The sequence below is a fragment of the Rhinoderma darwinii genome, chromosome 5, assembly GCF_050947455.1.
Source record: "Rhinoderma darwinii isolate aRhiDar2 chromosome 5, aRhiDar2.hap1, whole genome shotgun sequence".
Classification (NCBI taxonomy): domain Eukaryota; kingdom Metazoa; phylum Chordata; class Amphibia; order Anura; family Rhinodermatidae; genus Rhinoderma; species Rhinoderma darwinii.
In genome coordinates, this window is record NC_134691.1 from 145,379,836 (window position 1) to 145,406,908 (window position 27,073).

General features: G+C 42.3%; 1 protein-coding gene across 1 annotated transcript in view; it reads right to left on the reverse strand.

Moving 5' to 3' along the window:
- Positions 1 to 27,073, reverse strand: part of GMPR (guanosine monophosphate reductase) — a 79,010-nt gene that overhangs the window by 19,109 nt on the left and 32,828 nt on the right. Inside the window, exons 5-7 of the mRNA XM_075826609.1 lie at positions 25,429 to 25,510; positions 15,011 to 15,117; positions 12,700 to 12,742 (exon numbers count right to left, since the gene is read on the reverse strand). Coding sequence (XP_075682724.1) covers positions 12,700 to 12,742; positions 15,011 to 15,117; positions 25,429 to 25,510 — 232 coding nt within the window. The remainder of the gene's footprint in view (positions 1 to 12,699; positions 12,743 to 15,010; positions 15,118 to 25,428; positions 25,511 to 27,073) is intronic.

Here is a 27,073-nt window from a genome sequence, read left to right on the forward strand (position 1 = left end):
AAACTTTTGAACGATAGTGGCCTGGCCTTAGGGATATGTGACCAGCAGTTGTAAGGGGGCGCTGCGCTGGCTCCCTTCCCCTGCTTGTTTCAGAAGTGCCCGGGCTCGGTGACTCAGCAGCTGCATTTCTGCCCGGGCGCTTCTTCTCTCAGTGGCATCGCTACCGCTGTAGCAGTCATAGCGGCTGCTAGTGGCGACATTGTCAGCAGCGGCTGCTACAGCGGTAGCAATGCCACATTCAATAGTATCTGCGTTTAGATACTATTGAACACTATAGCAGAGAAGGGCGGTATCTCCCTACTCTGCTGTCTACTAGCGCCACTGTAGCTCCCTGAAGGAGCGGAATCCTCGTGTGGCCGGGATTATGCTCTTGGAAGGAGCGCTTGATATCTCTGTCCATAAATGGACAGAGACATCAGGGGTTTCTCCTGGAGTGGAATCCCTGATGCTGTGACCAGGAATTCATCTCCAGGAGAAGCCCCTGACGTCACTGTCCATAAATGGACACAGACGTCAGGGGCTTCTCCTGGATTGGAATCCCTGGTCACAGCGTCGACAACGCTGTGGAGGGGGATTCCGCTTCAGGAGTTGCCCCTGATGTCACTGTCCATATATGGACAGAGAAATCAAGTGCTCCCTCCAGGGGCAGAATCCCCAGCCACAGGAGGATTCTGCTCTTTCAGGGAGCTACCGTAGCGCTATCTACAAGGGGGCTGTGTGGCACTACCTACAAGGGGGCTGTGAGGCACTACCTACAAGGGGGCTGTGTGGCACTACCTACAAGGGGGCTGTGTGGCACTACCTACAAGGGGGCTGTGTGGCACTACCTTCAAGGGGGCTGTGTGACACTACCTACAAGGGGCTGTATGGCACTACCTACAAGGGGCTGTGTGACACTACCTACAAGGGGGTCTTGTGACACTACCTACAAGGGGGCTGTGTGGCACTACCTACAAGGGGGCTGTGTGGCACTACCTACAAGGGGGCTGTGTGGCACTACCTACAAGGGGGCTGTGTGTCACTATCTACAGGGGGAATCTGTGAGTGGTGGGCTGATGGTCATTTTACTGTGAGTGGGGGCTGATGGTCATTTTACTGTGAGTGGGGGGCTGATGGCCATTTTACTGTGAGAGGCGGGCTGATGGTCATTTTACTGTGAATGGGGGGCTGATGGTCATTTTACTGTGACTGGCGGGCTGATGGTCATTTTACTGTGAGTGGCGGGCTTATGGTAATTTTACTGTGAGTGGGGGGCTGATGGTTATTTTACTTTGAGTGGTAGACTGATGGTCTTCAAGTGGTTTCCACATCTGAACTAAAATTGAAATTAATAGGAGGCATAAAATACCTGCGGCGCTCTTTTAATGCTTTTTTGCCTGCGTCTTTTGCATTAGATTCAACGGCTTAAAAAAACGCAAAAAAAACAGCACGTCAAATAACGTTGTCAATTCAAAATCTGCCTCAAAATTCCTAAAGGAATTTTGAGGCTGATTTTTTTTGCCTTACAAAAAACGCTGTGTGAACGAGTGTAGTGCTTGTTTGCAGCCATTTTCTGTCTTTCTCAAAACAATTTTTGGTAGGGGTGCCCTGAGGTAATTAAATTTTTCCAGGGGTGCCTCGAGTCTGAAATGGTTGGGAAACTCTGTACTGGGCTACAGGATCACGCCGGCCTATGCAAGGATCCCGTCGTGGAGCAGCTCAGTTTGTGGTGACTACAATATTTTGTTTGGGGCACTGTTTACAAGGGGGAGGTGGGGACTGTATAGCACTGTCTACAAGGAGGCGGTGGGGGATTATGGCACTGTGTACAAGGAGGAGGTGGGGTATTATGGCACTGTCTACAGGGAGGCTGTATGGCCCAATCTACAGGGGGGCACTATCTACAAGGGAGGAGGCAGTGTGTAGCAGCCAGGGGAGGGGGCATTCTACTGTGTGTGGGCCACTAAGAGGACAGTATACTGGGTAGGGGCACTACAGGGGGCAAAATACTGCCTGTGGCACTTCGGGGGCATAATACTATGTGGGCACAATTAAAGACAAAATACTGTGTCCTTGAAGGGGTTATAATATATTATTAAATATTATTATTATACCGTATGGGGCACTAATGGACATTATACTGTGTGGGGGTACTATATAGGGCATTGTACTGTGGGGGGGCATTATACTTTTTAATGGGGCATTTTTTTTATGATGGGGTGGGGCACCGAAAGATAATTTCGTACGGGGCGCCATCTATCCTAAGGCCAGCCCCGTATGTATATAATTCCACCTTTAAAGAGGCTCTGTCACCAGATTCTCAAATCCCTATCTCCTATTGCATGTGATCGGCGCTGCAATGTAGATAACAGTAACGTGTTTTGTTTTTTTTTAAACGTTCATTTTTGGCCAAGTCATGAGCTATTTTATATATATGCAAATGAGGTTTGAAATGGACAACTGGGTGTTTTTTTTTCGTTATGTCCAACTGGGCGTGTATTGTGTTTTTAACTGGGCGTGTTTACGTGTATGACGCTGACCAATCAGTGACCAGTCAGCATCATACACTCATCTCCATTGATTTACACAGCAGCGATGTGCAGCCACATAAACAGAGATTAACGTTAATCAAGTGTCCTGATAAAGAATACACATGAAATCCAGCCTGGACGTCATGTGTATTCAGAATCCTGACACTTCTGAATCTTTTCTTTGAGATTTCTAGCAAGGGAAACGAAATCTCGCGAAATTATGGAGGTAAACGAGATTTCGTTTCACTTGCTGGAAATCTCACAGAAAAGAGTCAGAAGTGTCAGGATTCTGAATACACATGACGTCCAGGCTGGATGATCATGTGTATTCATTATCAGGACACTTGATTAACGTTAATCTCTGTTTATGTGGCTGCACATCGCTGCTGTGTAAATCAATGGAGATGAGTGTATGATGCTGACTGGTCACTGATTGGTTAGCGTCATACACGTAAACACGCCCAGTTAAAAACACAATACACGCCCAGTTGGACATAACGAAAAAAAAACGCCCAGTTGTCCATTTCAAACCTCATTTGCATATATATAAAATAGCTCATAACTTGGCCAAAAATGAAAGTTTTAAAAAAAACAAAAACGGAACTGTTATTTATATTGCAGCGCCGATCACATGCAATAGGAGATAGGGATTTGAGAATCTGGTGACAGAGCCTCTTTAATCTGACCCATAATCTGTACAATTCCATTGTAAAACAAAGTTTTCAATTGAAAAGTTCTGAAATGATTCATCTTGTACTGACTTTCTGACTTTGTAACATGACAAAAACCTGGCATTTTAACAGGGGTGTGTAGACTTTTTATATCCACTGTATATATCACTTTATATAACAGTTTGTAGAGTCGACCTGCAGCATCTGTAACTGTAAGGGTATGTTCACACGCAGAGTCAAAAACGTCTCATAATACGGAGCTGTTTTCAAGAGAAAACAGCTCCTGATTTTCAGACGTTTTTTTGTGCCACTGCTATTTTCGCAGCGTTTTTCGCGGCCGTTTTTGAAACTTTTTTCACTAGAGTCTATGGAAAACGGCTCCAAAAACATCCCAAGAAGTCTCCTGCACTTCTTTTTCACGGCCGTTTTTTCTACGCGTAAAAAAATGCAGCGAAAAACGCTCCGTCGGAACAGAACGCCGTTTTCCCATTGAAATCAATGGGCAGATGTTTGGAGGCGTTCTGGTTCAGATTTTTCGGCCGTTTTTCGGGCATTTACGGCCCGAAAAACGGCCGAAAATAGGCCGTGTGAACATACCCTAATAGATCAGTAAAGGTCAAAGTAATTTCATTCATTATTTCAACTGCAATAAGAGCTTTTGGCTTCTATCTTAGTGGAAAGGAATAAAGAAATGTCCCAGAAAGCAATCACAAGTATGTTTTTGTGCATCTCAAAACCTATGTATGTTCCTGCAAATCCCATTATACAATCAATAAACCATGCAATGCAAATTTTAGAAAAGTCGTTGGAAGGGATTGCTGGGTTTACTGTCATCAATATTGAATGAGCCTTTTGTATTCTCTATGTCCTATATATTAGTTTGCTTGCAGGTAACAAATGTAAAAATCATCTTTGTGGACTGACGTTAACCTAACCATTCACATAAGATAGCAATCAGCTTGAATGTACACTTGCATCAGCTGAGCATACATGGATATTGCCGTAAGATGAAGGGCTCATGGGCCTTGGTGCAAAAATTAGGCTTGAAACCCGTCCAACCCCCCACACAACTTATTTTCAAGGCCACCGGCCGTCCATAATTTTTTAGCTGCATCAATGCCCTTCTCAATGTCCCCTATAAAAGTATAGTGCCCCCCTTTGTGTCCCACACAGTACTAGAGCCTCCACAAAGTTATAGTTGCCATCTGTGCTCCTAAAAAGTAAAAATTCCCCCTTTGTACCCCACACAGTAAGAACACCAACTTTGTCTCCCCATAATAATAATCCCCCTTTGTGCCCCCAAGTAAAAAGCCTCCTTCGTGTCCCCACAAGGAAAAAGTGCACGCTTTGCACCCCCAAAGCATGTACCCCCCCAGCATAGACCTTTAAGTCAGACTTCATATCGGACATTAAAAAAAAACTGCATTTACTCAACGCCCTGTTACCCCATAGGCTGTTAAAGGCCTCTTCTGTGGCGCATAAACGGCCCTTATGATGGGTGACGTCAGGTGGTTGTATGCGATGCAGCACACAACGTCCTGACGCTAAATGGGCCCCACCATATAATTGGGCCAGGGGTCGCCTATCACCGCTAGCTACGTTTCTGCTCCTGGGGAACACAGAATTGGTCATGTTGAAAGCCAACATTAACTATCCTTGTTTCCCCTATACAGTACAACTGTTTTTATTGGCAGCTTATTTATTTCCTTATAGATTTCAAGGTAATTCTATGTTAGAACTATGTCAATTACATTTATTTAAAACAAGTTGGTTTACTCAACAGAAATTACAAAGAGATAATGGGGCAGATTTACTAATGCTGTCTTATATTTAGAAGTATAAACTTAGACCACGAAGTCTGAAGATGCACCAAATTTTATCACATTGGTGCACGCTGTATAGTATGGTATTGGTGCATCTTGCTAGACATGCTAGACACTACTCCTATACTTTTATACTTAGGCCTTGTTTACACGGCGCTAAAAAAACAACTACGTGTAAATGCGTCAAAATGCCAGCATTTTTGCAAAGCGCTTTTTAAAGTACAGGCGTTTTGGACGCATTTTTTGTCGCATTTTTGGTGCATGTTTTGTCAAGTTTTTAGGACTCTCACTGACTAGTGAATTCAGGCGCATATTCGGCGAATTTTTGGCGCGTTTTACATGCCTAGATTTGACCTGATGCTTCTTTTTTTACTCTACGCACTTCTTAAATTCATACGTAAAAAAAAATGCGTTGTATGCACTACAATGCACTTTTCCATTGATGTCAATGGGAAGCTTAAAGCATGCGTTTTTTATGCATTTTTCGGCGCGTAAAATGCAGCAAAAACGCATTTTTAAAAAAAACCTTTACATTGAGTCATATCCCCTTTTCTAGACACTTTTTAAAAGTGTCTAGTGAGGTGCAAACATCTGTTCTTAAATTAGTGTAAAATGAAATGCGACAAAAGTTATCACATTTTTCTACACATTTTAGACACAGGCACAGTAGTAAACCTGCCCCAATTTGTCCACATGTGGCTCTACCATGTAAAGCTTACTATCTAATCTCTCGGCTTGGGGCACATACTCTAAACCTCATTTTATAGGAAAGCCAATATTTTAATCCAGATGAAAATGACAATTTATAGGCTAGGGAAAATTTATTTTTAACTTGAAAAAGATACGTTTCAGGCTGCAAACTCTGTTAATTACTTTTCAGACCCCCTGACACGCAGTTTGCAACCTGCTCCTAGTTTCAGACTTTTTTATGTGGACATGTCCCTCCCAGTAATACATGCTGGATATGAGGTCTGTGACTTGAGAAAGCTGTTGCCAGTGGCGTAACTACCGCCGTAGCAGCCGTAGCGACCGCTACGGGGCCCGCGGCATGAGGGGGCCCGTGTCGCCCGCCGGCTGCTACAGCGGGACGCCACTGAACACTACGGCAGAGCAGGGAGGTATCTCCCCGCTCTGCCATTAAACAAAAGACATGTATCCCCTATCCACAGGATCTTCACAGGATAGGGGATACATTTGTGATCGCTGGCAGCGATAGGGAGAACGGGGGACTGAAAGTCCCCGAATGTTCTCCATCACAAACCTCGAACTTCTGGGGTCTGTGTCGGCAGCTCCGTAGAAATGAATGGAGCACCGGTCGCGCTTATGCGCATGCGTGACCAGCGCTCCTTTCATTTTTATTGAGCTGCCGACACAGACGCCGGAAGTCAGAGGTTAGTCATGGAGAACTTCAGGGGACTTTCAGTCCCCCGTTCTCCCTATCAATGCCAGCGATCACACATGTATCCCCTATCCTGTGGATAGGGGATGCATGTTATTTGTAGGACACACTATAGGTCGAATTTTTTTTGGGGGGACGACTGTATGGCGTTCCCTACAGGGGGGGCGCTGTATGGCGTTCCCTGCAGGGGGGGCTGTATGGCGTTCCCCGCAGGGGGGCGCTGTATGGCGTTCCCTGCAGGGGGGCGCTGTATGGCGTTCCCTGCAGGGGGGGTGCTGTATGGCGTTCCCTGCAGGGGGGGGTGCTGTATGGCGTTCCCTACAGGGGGGCTGTATGGCGTTCCCTACAGGGGGGGCTGTATGGTGTTCTCTACAGGGGGGGCTGTATGGCTTTCTCTACAGTGGGGGCTGTATGGCGATAACGCCATACAGTCCCCCTGTAGATAACGCCATACAGTCCCCCTGTAGATAACGCCATACAGTCCCCCCTGTAGATAACGCCATACAGCCCCCCTGTAGGGAATGCCATACAGCCCCCCCTGTAGGGAACGCCATACAGCCCCCCCTGTAGATAACGCCATACAGCCCCCTCTGTAGATAACGCCATACAGTCCCCCTGTAGATAACACCACACAGTCCCCCCTGTAGATAACACCACACAGTCCCCCCTGTAGATAACGCCACACAGTCCCCCCTGTAGATAACACCACACAGTCCCCTCTGTAGATAACGCCACACAGTCCCCCCTGTAGATAACGCCACACAGTCCCCCCTGTAGATAACGCCACACAGTCCCCCGTGTAGATAACGCCACACAGTCCCCCTCTGTAGATAACGCCACACAGTCCCCCTCTGTAGATAACGCCATACAGTCCCCCCTGTAGATAACGCCATACAGTCCCCCTCTGTAGATAACGCCATACAGTCCCCCCTGTAGATAACGCCATACAGTCTACAGGGGGGGGCTGTATGGCGTTATCTACAGGGGGGCTGTATGGCGTTATCTACAGGGGGGGCTGTATGGCGTTATCTACAGGGGGGGCGCTGTATGGCGTTATCTACAGGGGACTGTATGGCGTTATCTACAGGGGGGCTCTGTATGGCGTTATCTACAGGGGGACTGTATGGCGTTATCTACAGGGGGGCGCTGTATGGCGTTATCTACAGGGGGACTGTATGGCGTTATCTACAGGGGGGGCTGTAAAAAAGGCACTATCTACAAGGGGGGGTTGTGTGACACCCATGGGAGGGGGGCCCCAGTCAAAAGTTTGCTATGGGGCCCAGTCTTTCCTAGTTACGCCCCTGGCTGTTGCCTTTACCAGCTCTCATATACTAGCACAGATTAATTTCTGTGCTGCTTTCTCCTTCTGTAGACACTGACACAGCCCATGTGTGATCTCCCCTGATCTCTCCTGCCCTGAGCAGACACTGATGCTGCTGAAGCAGCATGTGTGATCTCTTCTAGTTTAGTTTTTAATGAAGACTATCTAGAAAGTTGTTTCTTTTTTAATTTAAGAAGCTAATGAACAAGAAAATAAAATCACTGTTCATAGCACCAGCGTCTTTCTTTGGGGGTTTTCCGGTGCTCTTATAACATTGTAAGGCCTCTATGATGCTAGTTGTCACTGACTTGCTGCGGGACAACTGTCTCGTACTGAAAACATGATTACAGTATGGGACAGTTGTCCCACAGCGAGGCAGTGACACCTAGCGTCATAGATAACTATGATGCTAGGAGCCCGGCTCCCTGCATTGTGTTTGGTCCGGGAAATGCGGCCGACGTACGGACCGTATATCACGGACCAAACACGCTTGTGTGTGGGAGGCCTAAGACTTGCCCCACAAATAATTATCTAGGCACATGGACCCTCACTGCATCTGTACATTTGGTATATGGTAAAAAAAAAAGGAGTGCAAAGAGGATATTTTTAAAAAAGATTGGGAGAATATTCTGAATACTGCTGACCATTGTGGGTACATTCAGACTCAGACCCACAAAGAAAGAGTAATAACAGGGCTATAATCTAAGGCTTCGTTCACATCTGCCTCGGGGTTCCATTCGTGGGTTCCGTCAGACCTTTCCGTCAGGGGAACCCACGAACGGAAACCAAACGAAAACCATAGCTTTCCCTTAGCATTACCATGGATTACAAGGGTAACGATTCCGTTGCTAATAATTTCTGTTTCCATAAGGTTTCCGTTTTCTTTTCGGAATCAATAGCTCAGTTGACTACCTGCCTGCAAAAAACTCTGTGTGAACATACCCTAATTGTGATTGAGTAGGGCGGAATCACGGCGGCAGCGGCGGCCAGAGTGAGGTCGGACTGGACCAAATGATCCCGCGGGCCGGACGTACCCCTGTCTTAGACAATGTGCAATTTTTGTTAATGTTTTACATTTTCAAAGCATTTTCAGTACAAGGGGATTTTTTATTGTTTTATACACATACTTTCATAGGTAAAATCAGGTAGACCAACTAGATTGTAATAGTAATAAGGAGTAACATATACATACACATACATTTATATATATATATATATATATATATATATATATATATATATATATATATATATATATAGGACAGGTCATTGCCTTATAAGTCTGCCCTCACAATGACTACGTATCTCTAAACATGGTGAGATAAGTGCAATGTATATGGGGGAGTGGGGAGGAATAGCTTAATATTCGTGTATTTAGAGAGACAGGTCAAAGTTGCAGGCAAGTCATGATGCACTAATTGTAACTAACAGGGGCACAGCCGGACTTGCCATTCAGTGGGTATAATTTGCCGAAATTTTCTCGAATGAAAATCTAAATGGTTTCAGCAGCATGTGCATAGATTTCTTTAAACCCGATTCATCTGTAGTGATGCTTGGGCACTGGTGCGGCCGCAGGCTGGTATTATTAGGCTGAGAAAGGCCAAAAACAGTGGCCCTTCCCACCCTCGTAATGCTAGCCTGCTGCTATGTTGTATCTGGCTGGTTATAAAAATGGGGGAACCCCACATCGTTCTTTCCAATTATTATTATTTTTATTTTTTTAAATTATGTGGGTTCCCCCCCATTTTTCATAACTAGCCAGATACAACACAGCAGCAGCAGCCTAGTATTACCAGGGCGGGAAGGGCCACTGTGTTTGGCCTTTCCCAGCCTAATAATACCAGCCTGCGGCCGCCGCAGTGCCAGCCCTTCACCACAGATAGTCGGGTACTGAATCGTACCAGGCCTTTCTGGCACCCCGAGTGGAGGAGGATACCGGGGTAATAACGGGGGTTAGTGTTAGCCTCTGCACCGGCTAACACTAAGCCCCGCCTTAGTAATGGACGCTGTCAATCAGCCAGAAGCTATTAATAAGGTGCTAGTAATAAAGTTTAAAAAAAATACAAGGACATAGAAAAAAATTTTTATTGAAATAAAAAAAACCCACACAACTCTTTTTAACCATTTTATTGATAATAAAAAAAAGCCGTCATCGAGGTAGTCCTCGAATCCGACGTAGTCCAATGACCGAACCTTTAAAAAGCATTAGTAAGGGCCTGTTCTCAACGGAAAGGCAAACTGAAACCTTAGCTTCGCTTTAGCAACGTTTCCATCACCATGGAGATCAATGGTGAGGGAAACAGAAGCTGAGGTTTCAGTTTGCCGTTCCATTGAGGGGTTACCCGACAGAAACTGCTGACGGAACCCCTCATCGGAAGGGCAACGCTGATGTGAACACAGCCTAACACATATGGTAGGCTTAGATACAGGGCCCAAGTGGATGTGTGATACTGTTTCTTGAACCCTGTATCTAAGCTTAAGGTAGGCTTAGATACAGGGTCCAGCAGACAGTAATCTTATACAGTATAAGATTACTGTCTGCTGGGGCCCTGTATCTAAGCCTAACACACGGTAGGCTTAAAAGGGGTTCTCCAGTCCCTAAAAATTGATGGCCTATCCTCAGGATAGGCCATCAATAGCTGATGGGTTGGGGTCTGACTCCCGGGACCCCCGCCAATAAGCTGTTTTGAGGGGAGTGCAGAGCTTGTACTTGAACTTGCTCACACTGTAAATCGCTGACACGTCCGTGTTGGCAATTCAGTGTGAGAAAGTGACCCGAATGAAAGGGAAGTACCGCTCGTACGAGCTCTGCACCCACTTCAAAACAATTGATTGGCGAGGGTCTCCTGGGAGTCAGACACCGACCCATCAGCTCCAGACAGTAATATTAACACACAGACAGTAATATTAATCTTACCCTCCTCTTCGGCTGCAGCGGAGGTCCTGACTCCATCCAGGGTCAGGATGATGTGCGCAGCGCATAGCGTTGTGACGTCATGCGCTGCGCACAGCGCTGTGATGTCAGGACCGCCGATGCGCTGTGGAAGGAAGAATGAAAGTACTGTCAGTTACTATAGTAACGAGCGCCCGTGTAGTTTATTACATAGGCCCCAGTTACTATAGTAACTTTTCATTGATGTGGTGCGGGGGGCCGCGGGCCCCCTGGCTTTGGGGCCTGGTCGCAATTGCGACAGCTGCGACCCCTATAGTTACGCCACTGAATGGCAAATCAGAGTGTGCGGCTCCTTGATTTCCGTCTGGCCAGTTACACATATCCCTTAATTCTAATTGATACCAGTTTTACTATGTAACTTCTTAATCCAGTTTGCTTTTCCAGTGATGATTTAGTTGTGCCTCAATTACAGGGGTGAATAGTTATTGTTTTGTGTTCAATAAATGTATCAATGTAGATAACTTTGTAAAGATCTGTTTTCACTATCAGTGGATCATTGTAATCAACCTCAGACACCTGTGATAATTAGTTTGCCAGGTGTGCCCAATCAAAGGAAAACTACTTAAGAAGGACGTTCCACATTAAGCAGGCCACAGGTTTCAAGCAGTATGGGAAAGAAAAAGGATCTCTCTGCTGCCGAAAAGCGTGAAATAGTGCAATACCTTGGACAAGGTATGAAAACATTGGATATTTCAAGAAAACTTAAGCGTGATCATCGTACTGTGAAAAGATTTGTGGCTAATTCAGAGCACAGACGGGTTTGTTCAGATAAAGGCATAATGAGGAAGGTTTCTTCCAGACAAATTAATAGGATTAGGAGAGCAGCTGTTAAAATGCCATTGCAAAGCAGCAAACAGGTATTTGAAGCCGCTGGTGCCTCTTTAGTCCCGCGAACCTCAAGGTGTAGGATCCTCCAGAGGTTTGCAAGTGTGCATAAAGCTATTATTCGGCCACCCCTAAACAATGCTCACAAGCAGAAACGGTTGCAGTGGGCTCAGAAATACATGAAGACTAATTTTCAAACCGTGTTGTTTACTGATGAGTGCCGTGCAACCCTGGATGGTCCAGATGGATGGAGTAGTGGATGGCTGGTCAATGGCCACCATGTCCCAACAAGGCTGCGACGTCAGCAAGGAGGTGGCGGAGTCATGTTTTGGGCTGGAATCATGGGGAGAGAGCTGGTAGGCCCCTTTAGGGTCCCTGACGGTGTGAAAATGACCTCTGCAAAGTACGTAGCGTTTATGACTGACCACTTTCTCCCGTGGTACAAAAAGAACCGTGCCTTCCATAGCAAAATTATCTTCATGCATGACAATGCATCATCTCATGCTGCAAAGAATACCTCAGTGTCATTGGCTGCTATGGGCATAAAAGGAGAGAAACTCATGGTGTGGCCCCCATGTTCCCCTGACCTCAACCCTATTGAGAACCTTTGGAGCATCCTCAAGCAAAATATCTATGAGGGTGGGAGGCAGTTCACATCAAAACAGAAGCTCTGGGAGGCCATTCTGACATCCTGCAAAGATATTCAAGCAGAAACTGTCCAAATACTCACAAATTCAATGGATGCAAGAATTGTGAAGGTGATATCAAAGAAGGGGTCCTATGTTAACATGTAACTTGGCCTGTTAAGTTTTTTTTTATTGAAAGAGCTTTTGATTTCTGTAAATATGATGCTGCAAATTCAACAAATTACCATTTTAGTTCTCTTTACAACCTTTAAAATGTTTTGATCTCTGTTGTGCATAATAATTTGAAACAGTGCATTTTGAGATTTTTACTTCTAAAAAAAAAACTATTATCGTTAGATTTGTTCAATAAAATTTGCATTATACTCCAACAGTTGATGGCTTGAAGATTATACTGACTGTCATTTGCATCGACTATTTAGAAAAATCAGCGAACAATAACATTTGCATAATAATTTGGAACGCGGTGTATGTGTGTGTGTGTGTGTGTGTGTGTGTGCCTGTTTTTGATGTAGTCAATAAGTTTGTTTTATTATGTGGTCACACAACTTACCGAATGCTTTGGCGACATCTCCTGGACAACTGCAGCCACCATCCTATAAAGAATCAAATAAATCATATAGTTCTTATTATTTGACCCACACTATACATGTTTTTATTACTATTTGTACATAGATAAAAGATAACAGACAATAGATAAACAGATGATGGGAAATACATAAAACTAAATTTCATCTTTGAGGAAGTTCTGGTGAGTCAACACTATTATAATACCCTTTATACCAAATAATCCAAGCAGAAATTACAACTAAATGCAAAAATGATTTGCTAATGATGTCTGTCTAAAGTAAGTGGTTTCCCGCAGATTTACATGACATGGACAAATACCATAGATCCCGATCGCCACCTAGTGAGCGAAATAAAAAGTCTAGGAAGCCTGAGATTTTTCTGTCTTGCGTTTGTCTTTTGAAATGCTTTGCCAAACCTTCCAGTAAAATGATGTAATGTTACAAACTAATAAGCCACAAAGCTCCATAAGAGCGGCTGTCTGGGATGCTCTGATTTCAGTTACTAGAGTAACGCATGCAACATTATAGCACTAGAAAGCCAATAAATGTAACCATCATGGAAAAAAAATGGAAATTAAATCTTCATTTATCAAGTTTGACATCTAGGTTTTAGACTGACAACAAAAATAAAAGATTAGAATTAACAGTTCTATTATTTATAATATTTTGGTAAAAAAAATATCAAGAATGACTTCAGAATAATTCCGGGCCCCTTCTGCCAAATAGATGTATCGTTCAATAAAGTTTTGATGGTGCTTCTGATTCTCTGTTCACGCTGTGTTTGGAGTGTGCTATCAACCGTGTGCCTATACAGTTACATTTGTCTGTTGTCAATATAAATAAACCATGTGAGATACGTTAATTTGTCAGATCTCTTTGTATTGAAAAGCGTAGTTGAGTTATACGTCTGCATACACTTTGCTTTTTAACTATAATGGCCAAACGCCGGTGTATACATCATGTTGTGTTCGTCATATAAATGTCGGACGCTCATAACAAATGTAATGGAAACAAAGCCTATAAAAAAAAGTACAGATAGACTACACATTTGACAATCAGCTTAAATCATATATTAATATATTAAGCTATATTAATTTCTAGTGAGACCCATGTAGAAGAAGCTTGCTACTTCCTCCCTCATTGATATAACCAATGAAATATATATCCCCTTGTTTTAACTTATTTAAAACGAGCATGTACGGTTATAGATAGCACTGGTCTATATGACACATACCAGATGGGCAAATAAACTGATCATGATCCTGTTTCATACTCTACAGCAATGCTTCTCAAACTGTGAGACAGGCTTCACTAGTAAAGCACCCCAGTTATTTATGAGGTGCAGCTGGGAAGGCAGTTTTGACGTTACTGTTATCTACATTGCAGCGCCGATCACATGCAATAGGAGATAGGGATTTGAGAATCTAGTGACAGAGCCTCTTTAAGTATGTTTTGGCTGTCGATACCCCAGTAGAAAAAGGTTCAGAGCCCTTGTTTATTGGCAAGAGATAAGGCACTAAGATGGATGGAGATGTGGCATTAGCAGGGAAAGAAGAGAAATGAAGGGGAAGGCCTCTGACAGAATAAAGAATCCCAGACAGCTACTTCCTGTCTGTACATAACTGCTAAGTCTTCATTTTTAGCTGAAGATATACTTTAATGACCGTTTCATAAAGAGCGCCAAAACCTGACCCAACAGAAGTATTTATTTACCATTTTTCTTTTGTGCTTTGGTAAACCGTTAAACATAATTGAAAATGACGCAAAATCCATGTTCAAAGTCTGAACCTACATCAAGTGAATGTTCACCTTTTAATACATTGTGGTTTTAGATCCAGTTTGAAATACCCTGCATTGCCAGAGTTTAGTAACAAATTCCTGGCTGCCTGCACTTGCTACCAGAAGGAGCAAAAAAGCTTACTGCATACTGTTTATACATAATAACACAGTATGCAGTAAGCTCCTAAGCTCCCTCTAGTGGTGACTGCAGGCAGCAAGGTGTTTATCATATAACTCTGTCTGCAGCAGATTTGGAGCTCTGTATCAGAAATAAGGAGCTCCTACCCCTGTAAAGATATATTGAGAAATTAATCAGCTCAGAATTTTGAACCTATTTAGGCTAAAAGAAACCACAAAAAGGGTGGATATTAATTTTCAACTTAAATAAAATGCATAATAAAGTCTGCAAAACTCAAACTGTACAAAGCAGGGGTGATATAGAATTGATGAATCTAAGTTCGGAAATTAAAATGATAAATCTTATGCGTTGAATAGTAATAACATCTCTGTACTTACTGAAATTATGTGTCCTTTCAATCCATGGGCAGAGTCAGCACATTCAATCACAGCACTTAACTGAGGATAGCCAACACCTGTTTTAATCCTGGTTGTGCAAACAGAACCTGTCATAGAAAAAAAAAACATTATTATTTGCAGTATGCTGCATGCCTGAACCAAAGATGCCTGATCCTTCGTTTGGTGGTTGTACCCATACACATTAGATTGTCAGCCAATTAGCAGGCTTGGCCGACATTTAGGGTATCCTTACATGTAGCAGCAATTTGCTAATAATATGCCACACGGCCGAGAATTTCCATAGTTTCAAGATGTGGTTTTCGGCCCACTGCTGCTACACGTAGGATCACTGTTATACATATGGCCAGTTTTACTGCTGTATTTTATCCATCTCAGGTATAATGAGTCAAATCTAAAATATTTTCAGCCAATGCAGCTGTCTCTTTAGCTTCAGAGAAGTAATTTGCAATACTATTTATGTTACAACTGAGCAGAGCACCATGGGGAGCTGAATTATTAACTATGGCTATGTGTGCTGTATAAATAGCCTGGATCTCAGCGTTGGCTTTCTATGAAGAAGACAAGTACACACAGTACACTTAACTGATGGAAAATGTAGGTAACCAAGTCCATGTGCAATATAAATAGAAACAAAGACAGATATTCATTTCATCTTTCGGATGGAATAGATTTTAGTAGGTACAAACAATATAAAGTATCTATAAATCAAGTGCAGGCTTTTCTTTAAAGGTAAATCCCAAACAAAACTCTGAGTAGGCCCCCAGTTTGTGCCCCCATATAAAAGTTAGGACCCCAGTTTGTGCCCCCATATATGCAATACACTCTGTAGATAGTGCCACAGTGCCCTCTGTAGATAGTGCCACAGTGTCCTCTGTAGATAGTGCCACAGTAACGTCTGTAGATAGTGCCACAGTAACTTCTGTAGATAGTGCCACAGTGCTCTCTGTAGAGAATGCCACAGTGCACTCTGTAGATATTGCCACAGTGCACTCTGTAGATAGTGCGACAGTGCACTCTGTAGATATTGCCACAGTAACTTCTGTAGATAGTGCCACAGTAACTTCTGTAGATAGTGCCACAGTGCACTCTGTAGATAGTGCGACAGTGCACTCTGTAGATATTGCCACAGTGCTCTCTGTAGATAGTGCCACACACACCACTGTAGATAGGGCCACATAGTCCCCTTGTAGATAGTGCCACCACCCTGTAGATAGCGATACACTCCCCTCCCTGTAGATAGCACAATTGGGGCTTTCTCTAGGAGTAAAATCCCCAGCCAGTAAGGGCATTGGAATAACATTGCTAGTTGTTGGTTTTCTCATAAATAAGCATGGTAAGATCCTGCAATGTCTGCAGGACACTCATGACTATGTATACAAATATGACAAAATTAGTTTTGCTCAGTCTCAAATACCGTACGCTTTATTTTTTCCAGCAAAGTTGAGAGTGTCATACCAATAGCAATCTAGTTTTTGTTTTTTTTTCCTCCTGAGGATGCCATGAGCTGGTTGGTTGGTCCTGACCTTTGAATAGGGACAGTCATATTGTTTTGTCTTTTTCTCTATTTTTTTCCCCAAATTAATCTGATTGTGGCTTATTTTGGGATAAAACAAGTATCATTTATTTTGGAGGGAGGTTGGTGTTGGGGGCAGGTCAACTGGTGTGATTGTTTGAGATCTGTAATTTTTTCTGGCAGGTCATGAAAGAGGCTGTGTTAGGGTGATTGGGTTGGGCTCTAGATTTAACTTTTTATTTTTTTTCTCTTTCATGTTTTTCCAGACGAGCACCCTTCGCTCTCCTCCATATTTGTATTTTTCTTTAATTAAAATATGACTTCGAAGATTATTGCTTGGAAAGTGAGAGCATTAGGAGAATTCATTAAGAGATGCACTGTCTTTTGATATAATGAATCGCTATTTACTAGCAATTATTTGCCTTATGTAGATGCATCTAATGGAAGAGAGTTGGTTGCGCTATAAAGAAATGGGCTTAGAAAGAGTTCCACGCTGTGTTTTTCTCATATGCCCGGGGAGTTAGTGTGTATATTCACAAAAGAGTTAATTTCGACATCTTAGACTTTGGGGTAGATATGGAGGAGAGATATAAATTTTTATATGGCAAACTGGATGATGTGGCTAGCATATGTTTATAGTAAACCTCCATTCTCCATTAATATCCTGAATCACCTATTAAAATTTATGGATCAAAAAGATCAGTGCCCTATTTTGACTATAGGGGATTTTAATTGCACCTTGAACAATCAGCGTCATACACTTCTCTCCATTCATTTACACAGCACAGAGTGATCTAGCTAGATCACTATGTGCAGCCACTTACTCACACATTAACGTTACTCAAGTGTCCTCACCGTGAATAGACATCACTACTAGCCAGGACGTGATGTCTATTCAGAATCCTGACACTTCGGTAACATTTGTGTGAGATTTACAGCAAGGCAAGCGTAATCTCGCGAGCTTACGCTGTAAACTGTAATTTAAAACGAGATGTCTATTCACTGTCAGGGCACTTCAGTAACAAAAATATGTGAGTAAGTGACTGCACATAGTGATCTAGCTAGATCACTATGTGCTGTGTAAATGAATGGAGAGAAGTGTATGACGCTGATTCATCAGCGTCATACACTCCTCTTCACAACCCCCACTTGGTCAAAAAGTAAAACACGCCCAGATGTCCATTAGGAAAGTCATTAGCATAAAGCTAAAATAGGTCATAACTCCGTCAAAAATGATAATCTTTCTAAATAAAAAAACACTGCTGTAATCTACATTACAGCACCGATCACATTATATACTAGATAGGGCACTTATAATGTGGTGACAGAGCCTCTTTAAGGCAGTAAAGGGAGAGGGGAACCTCTCAAAATGAATGCCGGAAGCCATTATTACTCTTATTCTAAATAATGGCAAGGAACCTTGCAATAGGGAGGCTTATAGGCCTATGTCTCTTAACACGGATGTAAAATTATATACAAAAATTTTGGCGAACAGGCTTAAAAAGGTTAGAACCTCTATAATGTATGTGGATCAAAATGGCTTTATCCCACGTAGACATGCCAATAACAATCTCTGCAGATTATTTACCAATATGCAGTTAGGCCAGGATGAAACCCGCTCCATCCTGTCTTTAGACGCTACTAAGGCGTTCGACAGGGTGGAGTGATTTTGGAGGGTAATGGCTATAGGTAGAGATGGTAAAGGTAATGTATAACTCCCCCACTGCTAGAGTCAATGCAGGAGGGGATTTGTCTCACTCTTTTGAGCTTTTTAGAGGAACTCTGAATGGCTCTTCCCTTTCTCTGCTCTTATTTGCAATATTCATTGAACCCTTGGCGATCTTGATAAGGGAGGATGTGTCCATACGTGGATTTGGTTGTGGAGGGGTAAAGGATGAAATACTGCTGTTGGACCATTTAAAGGCTTAGGAATCCTTCGCAGGTGTTTTTTTGTTGTTTTTGTAACAACTTTTTATTGATTTTCCAAAATAAAAAGAAAACAAATGTACAGCAATATGTTTGACAGTACACTGAAACAATCATAAACGTCGATACAATATATCGTACACTATACATAGTAATATGATATGATTCCCTGACCAAATTTGTTGAAGAAATGTAACATAGTAAACAGATTTAACAGCACCCCTCCCCCCACCCCTTGACATCCAGATAATGCAATACCAAGGTTGTATAAAGAGAAAAATAAAAATAAAGTAGGTACAGAAAAGCAAAATAGACTAAAAGCACCACCAGCACAATGCTACCCGCAAATACTGCCTGATTTACCCCTGCAGAGCTCCCAACGTCCCCGCCACAGCCCTCGTCAAGTACCAAGAAGTATAATAGAACTGTGTCATTAGATCTTTAATCTCAGTGGGCTGGAAATGCTTACATATAAAAGTTTTCCATTTTTTGAAAAACTTTGAGGAACAGGATTCCGCTGTACGTTCAATTTCCAGCCGATCCATATATATACTTTTTTTAATTTGAGATATAACCTCAGTAATTGACGGTAGCTGTGGTTTAAGCCAAGGGTAAGTAGGGATCTTTTAGCAACTAGAAGGAAGGCATGTAGAGCGTCTGGAATGTTCGGGATAACGGGAAATACATGAAATAGAAGAGGTAGCGGCTCCATGGCTAGAGAGATCCCCCATGTATCCCCAATGACCTCCAAAATCTTCCTCCTATTACGTAAATAATTTAGGACAGGCCCACAACCCATGGAACAGACTTGGGTGTATGACATCTTGGGCATGCCACCAGTCTACCTGGAAAATTAGGATGAGGAGGTATGTCAAAACCATAAATAGCCTTGTGAATGAATTTAAAGTGTGTTTCTCGCCATTGTTCACATACGACTGCTTTACGTACCCGTGCCACCCCACTAAAAGTTGCTGCGTAAGATCTTGTTGAGGAATCTCCCTATTCCACGCTTTAAACATTGTGGAAGTGGTTGCTTTGGCAAGTGTTTCTCTCAGTTTGCAGTAAAGAAAGGACAAAGAGGATTTAACTGGTGGGGCCATAATTAAGGTATCTAAGAGGTTCTTAGAGCATTCAGGAGCAATATCATGTAACTTCGACTTCAAAAAGGACATTAACTGGCAATAAGCTAAGTGATGCTGTGAGGAGATGTTTTTTAAGACTTGCAATTCTTGAAAAGTCATATAGCGATTATCAGTGGAATGTAACAGATGACTAAGCTTGGAGATGACCAACAAGTTCATTTCACGAAAATGTGGATTCTCCCTCCCCTGAGGAAACTCTGGATGACCCCAGAAATTCATATGTTTGGAGATGTGCTGAGGAAGACCAAGAAGGGATCTAATAGACTTCCAAGCCATGATGGTATCCCTAAGTAATATACGATGTCTAACTGCCGGTACGATGTTCCTAAAAGAAGTATGCAAAAAAGAAGACAGATGCAACGGAGCCACCACCCCCGCCTCTAGGGTGTAATTAGAGTAAAAATTCGAACCTTGCAAACAATCAAGGCCATGGCGAGCTAAACAAGCTAAATTATAGCTGCGAAGGTCAGGAATATTAACTCCCCCCCCCCCTTCCCCAGGGACCATGAGTTTCTTTAGGGAAATTCTAGGCCGCTTCCTATTCCAAATATAGAAGGAGAAAATTGAGTTCAATTTCATATCAGTGTGCTTTAGAAGGAGAGGAATTGTCTGCATCGGATAGAGTAATCTTGGGAAGCTAACCATTTTCAGAAGATGACATCTTCCCATGAAGGAAAGGGGTAAATGTTGCCAGTGCTGAAGGTCTTGATTAATTTTGTTTATAACAGGTGGATAGTTGAGAGTATATAATGTGTCAGGCGTGCGACCAATATGTATTCCAAGATATTTAATGGAAGACTTGGCTATAGTAACAGGAATATTAAATGGAGACATAGAGAGCGCAATACCCTTTCTGGACAAGTCTAACAATTCACATTTTGTGACATTGACCTTGAATCCCGAATGACTCTCAAAGACTTTTAATAGGTCAAATATAGAGAGAGATCGTGGAGAGGATCAGATAAGAACACCAAAACGTCATCAGCATAGTAAGACACCCTAATTATTTCAGTTCCCACTGTAATGCCTTTAATGTTATCATCAGCCTCCAATGTGCGAATAAAGGGTTCTAAAGCAAGATTAAAAAGGTGTGGCGAAAGTGGGCAGCCTTGACGCGTCCCTCTAGATAATGAGATGGATGAAGAAAGAAACCCTGGAGTATATATTTTTGCGGACGGTTTGGGCACGAATAAAAGAGCGAAAAGGTCCCACTATGCTCGTAGAATCCAACGTTGTACCCAGCCAATCCCAATTAACCATATCAAAAGCTTTTTCGACATCAATAGTAAGGATAGCTGGGGATGAGTGTGCAGAAGGATTGACCTTAATGTCATCAAGGACAGTAAGTATTTTACGAATGTTAGACACCTTTTACAAAACCAACTTGACTGGGAGAAATTAATCTAGGGAGTATAGTGGCTAATCTATCCGCCATAATTTTAGAAATTAATTTTAGATCGGAATTAATTAAAGAAATCGGGTGATAGGAGGATCTTTTCTAGGTTTTGGTAAGACCTTTATGTATGCAACATTGGAGGAAGCAGGAATTTTTTGTCCTGACAGATAACCATTATACAAACGAAGTAAACAAGGTGTAATCTGATCCCTCAAGATCTTAAAATATTCGCTTGCGTAACCATCCGGACCTGGTGCTTTCTGGAGTTTCAATGAATTAATGCATGATTTCAGTTCTGTTTCTGTAAGAGGAGAATTTAGAAGCCATTTTTCCTCTTGTGCAGGCAGATTCAGGGACTCAAAAACGGGAGGGAGCGATGCTGAAATATGTGTTTGTCTAGCATATAAATCATCGTAAAATTGTCTTAAGATGGAGCTAATCTGTTTTGGATGTGAATGCGAGTGCCCAGCTTTATATTTCAAAGTGGTAATATGAGACTGTGATCCAGCAGGTCTGGACAGACGGGCCAATAATCTCCCTGCTTTATTACCATAGCGAAACAATTTAGCTTCAAAAGCAGACCGCTTCAGCTTTTCCCCCTTATCCAACCACAGCTCATAATCACCCTTTGCTTTTTGCCAAGCTTCCTTATACTAAGGAGTTGGAGTAACTTGAAAACGGGTGTAAGCCCGTCTTAGAGCAAGGCCAAACTCCTCAATTTTTCTTTTGATCTGATTTTTGAGTTTTGTAACATACGCTATAAGATGGCCTCTCATGACCACTTTTGAGGTGTCCCAAAATAATTGAGAATCTTGTGAATGAGCCCCATTAGTAGATTCAAAATCTAGTCACCAGCCGTTGAGTAGAGTTTGGAACGATTCATCTGATGCCAGATTACTAGGGAACCGCCACAAAATATCTGTGCCCCTAGGGAAGCAATCGTGTATATTTAGAGTCACCGGAGAATGATCCGAAATAACCATAGGTTTAATGTCACAATGATGTACCTGCTGAAGGAGAGGGGCCGATACTAAAGTGTAGTCAATACGTGACCAAGATTGCTGAGAATGTGAATAGTGCGTATACTCCCTGCCATCAGGATGATGTAGACGCCAGGAGTCATGTAAACCCGTTTCTGTGAGAAAAGTTTGTAATGTGGTTTCTTTAGGCTGCACTGTGGGAAGAGAGGTTTTATGAGGGCTACTCCTATCTTCTGCGAGTTGTAACACTACATTCAAGTCCCCACCTAAAAGTTTAGTTGGTACCGGATCTGCTGTAAGAACATTACTCAAAGCCTGAAAAAAGGGGGGACTATGGACATTTGGGCCATACACATTATAAAGACTAATAGAGTCTGAAGGACCAGTAAGTTGCACATTCACCCACCGCCCCTCTAAGTCAGAAGCAGTACTCGAGACTGAATAAGGAAGATTTTTACTAAGGAGTATAAGAACTCCGGCCCTAGAGTGTTGGGCAGGGGACCCATACACCCGACCTACCCACAATTTTTGCATACGGTAATAATCCAATTCTGTTTTCAGTCGTTTTAGATGACGCATAACCATCATGCGCTTATGTGGCGACTTGAGGCCTTTAACGTTCCACGTTACTATTCTCATAAACAATTGGCAAAAGTGGCATATCTTTGTGGATGTCTAAGAGCAAACCCCCCCCCAACCAGAAATACACAACCGAATTGGTGACTAACAGTAGAAATACATCACAACATGGTAGTCGATGTAAAATTGCACCAACCATGTGTTTGTGTCGTGGAACCTCACTTTTTTCTGACATGTAAAGACACATCTATCTTACAAATAACAAAGGCACTATAGAAAAGCAACTCCTGCCTATCTAAGCCGCTGGTTTAAGTGTAATGTTAAATTTTCATGCACGGAAGGTGAGAACAAAGGAGAAATCATTCATTATATGTCACCTAAGATGTCATACCGAACATGAATTGTAGCAAATATGTCTTTTACAAATATCCTGAACCCCAGAGCAATATGAACCTAGACAGTGAAAAAGGATATCATACACATGTCCTGGTCACATCTGAAAATGTTGACATCACAATAAGAAAGTCTTTCATGTAGGTTGTTGTGGAAGATTCCGAAGTCTCTTTGGTTTGGGTGCCGAAGAAGAGAACCCCTCTGACTAAGAGTTGTCAACCCTGGTCAACTCACGAGATTCAGTAACCGGACTGTGCAGAAGAGCTTACAGGAGATGTGGGTTTCAAGATGGCAGCCGCCGCTTCCGGGGAGGAAAAGGTATCGTAGGAGCCATCTTTGTTAGCAACCTTGAGAACTGCTGGGTACAATAATGCATATTTGACAAGGCGTTTGTACAATGCTGAACAGATTTGTGAGAAAGCTCGTAGTTTTTTCGTGACTTCCGCTTAAAAGTCCCCAGAGATCAAGATGCGATGCCCTTTATAATCCAGACCCTCACGTCTGCTTTTGAAAGCCTTTAGTAAAGACATTCTGTCCGTGTAGTCCAAGTATTTAACAATGACTTGGTGAGGGCAAGTTCTCACCATCTGCGTATCCACATCTGCGGAACGAAGATCAGGACCGACCTATGAGCACGTTCCACTTTGCATGGCTGACGAATCCCCAAAGCTTCCGGTAAGTCTGTTTCACACAGGCGCCGAAGATCTTTTGCCAACACCGACTCCGGCAAACCTGCTATGCATAGATTATTTCTGCGCGACCTATTTTCTAGATCTTATACTCTATCCCAGAGTTTTTTATTTTCTAGTCGCGTGTCTTGGACTAATTGGCGGAGATCCATAAATTCAGCATCTACGTGGTGCATGGCTATCTCAAGAGTATCTATACGTTCCCCCTGCTTCATTACCGTTTCATGCAATTGAGACAGAGAAGTGGTTACTGTCTTAGATAGGGAGTCTTGTAAATCTGGGGAGATTAGCTGTGCTACTTGAATCGCCAATTGCCTATAATCGATGTGAAGTGCTGATTCACAAGAAGTCGAGGCCGACGAAGATTGAGGAACTTCAGGCTCAGCAGGTATATTTTGCAGGGAAGTTTCGTCCGCCACGATGGATTGCTGGTCGACCACGCGGCTAGGTTTGCTCTGCGCTCTGGATTTGCCCATGATATGGACAAATCTGGTCATACACCCTCAAGGTACACTCCCATGCTGATGAAGACAAGATTCAGACGTCCCAGCCGTAAGTAGTAAGATTTGGCCGAGAGATAAATGATTCTAAGACAGGAGTGCTCTCACCCGTGCGTCCTTACATGCCGTGATTCTAAGACGGAAGTCCTCGCAGGTGTTTTGTGTTGCTTAGCTGATTAGAGTGTGACACCATGAGTCTACAATCTTGAACTTTTACCCAATATTCTAAGTTTCTGAGAGACTAAATTTTGGGTTTTCAAGAACTGTTAGCCATAATCTTCAACATTAAAAGAAAAAAAACTGAAAATAGTTCTCTCTGTGTGTACTTAATATATATAATATATGAGTTTCACTTCTTCAATTGAATTACTGAAATAAATTAGCTTTTTGGCGATATTCTAATTCATTGAGAAGGACTAATATATATATATATATATATATATATATATATATATATATAGTAAATCCCAAACAAAACTCTGAGTGTTGTTGGGAATTTTAGCTGCACCCTCATTCATAAGTGGTATTTCTGACTGGGGTCCTTGGTGGCCAAGATCTGTAGGAATATTTTGCCATTGGGATGTTCACATCATCTGGCTTGTTCCCTTGAAGTAAGGGCATTGGAATAAATTTGTTAGTTGTCAGCATGGTCCTATATAAACATGGTAGGCTCCTGCAATGTCTGCAGGACACTCATGACTATGTATAGGAATATGACCAAATTAGTCCCATTCCAGATTAATATGGCAACTATATGTTAATCTGATGAGTTCTCCATGGATGTGGTTCCTAGACAGTTGGATGGGGCTACTCGGAGGCAGGCTGAGGTTCCCGGGTGGCAGGACAGGTTGAAGGTCCAAGTCGTGCAGCTGGTGATACCTTTATCCATTTCTAAGGGGGCAAGGGAGATAGCACTAAAGGATATATGGAAATGTATTGACTTATATTAAATTCAGGGGCTGGATTTCAGTGTATAGACCAATAGATATAATCTAGACTTATGCTTCCTTATAAATATTCTTTGGCCTTTTACTCCCTGAGCCTCAATGAAATGGATAGAGGTATCACCAGCGGCATGAACTGGATTCTGCTGCCCATGACCTGCATCTCTTCATCAAATTAAGGGTAAATTTAATCCTTTTAATTAAATGTAAAGAATTGAAGTTTAATTTTCAAAATGATATGTTGTATCAATGTCAGAATCGATCTATTTATAAAAAAAATACTATTTTGCTTTAAATTATTAGTAAAATGAAAAATAATGTGCATTTGAACTTGCCTGGTCCGATTCCAACTTTTATGATGTCAGCTCCTGAAAGAATGAGCTCCTCCACCATTTCACCTGTAACCACATTTCCAGCCTATAAAATATTAAGACATTTGAACATATAAATAGAAATCCTGTTCATAATACTCTTTGCCCTGTAAATAGCGTTATGTACAATTAAATGCTACTGTACTAGTTGCCAAAGTAGAATAATAAAAGTATATGTCTGAATAACATCCCAAATAGCCTGAGCCTTGGTTGTCCTGTATATACTTTATACGGTAGGAGCCTCATCGGCTGAAGGTGCAATAGGGTACAGATCATTAACCCCTTAAAGTCCAAGCCATTTTTTTTTTTTTTGTTTTTGTTTTACACTCCCCGCATGAGCCGTAACCTTTTAATTTTTCCATCAATGGAGTGGTGTGAAGGCTTGTTTTTTTGCGGGAGGAGTTGTAGTTTCTATTGGCACCATTTAAAGAACCATATAATGTACTGGGAAACTCCCCAAAAAATTCTATGTGGGGTGGAATCGGAAAAACTGCAACTCCTTCATTTTCTTTTGTGTTTCGTTTTTACGACTTTTACCGTGCGATCAAAATTATAAATTAACGTTATTCTGCTGGTCAATATGATTATGGCAATACCAAATTTATATAGGTTTTTTAATGTTTTACTCTTTTTACAAAGTAAAAACTGTTAGAAAAAAAAAATGTTTTGTTGCCATATTCTGAAATCCATAACTTTGAATTTTTTTTCATCGTTTTACTGGTTTGAGGGCTTATTTTTTGCGGCATAAGCTTTGTTTTTTATTGGTACATACGACTTTTTGATCACTTCATTAAAAAAAAATTCACCGCTAAGTAGAGCAAAAAAAATAGCGATTCTGGCGTTTAATGTTGTTTTCTTTTTACGGCGTTGACCGTGCGCATTTAATAATGCTATATTATAATAGTTCGGACATTTACAGACACAGCGGTACCAATTTTGTTTATTTTTTACATTACTTCAGAGGAAAAATTGGAAAAGGTGTCTTTTTTTAACTTTTAATATATATTTTTTTAACTACTAAAAACATTATTTTTATTTTTATTTTACACATTTTATTAGTCCCCCTAGGGGACTTGAACCAGCAATTGTTAGAAACTAAAGTATTGCAGTGTATAGTCATTTTACAGAGGCAGAGTGAAGACAGACCTGGGGCCCTTCATTAGGCCCCTGGGCTGACATGACAACCATCGGCACCCCACGATCGCATCGTAGGGGCCGATGAGCTGTCGGATGGCCGTCCCCCTCTTCATAACTCTTCAGATGCTGCAGTCGCGATTGATCGCAGCATTTGAGGGGTTAAACGGCCAGGAGCAGCGCGATCGCTGTTCTTGGCAGTTAGTGCCGAGTTTCAGCTGTAATACACAGCTGACACCCGCAGCATATGGAGCGAGCTCAGCACGTGAGCCTATCAAGCCCTTTGAGTGCCAATGTTATTTGTTGTATGACGGCTTCTGCACTGCGTCATGAGCTTTATTATAAACTGAAATCACAACACAGATGTGAATGGAGCATAGGCACAGCCTTACATAATGTGTAAAGACTAATTTCTCATTACAGGCCCAATTCTTCATCAGAACTCCAAACTAAAATATGTATAGGATTAGAGACA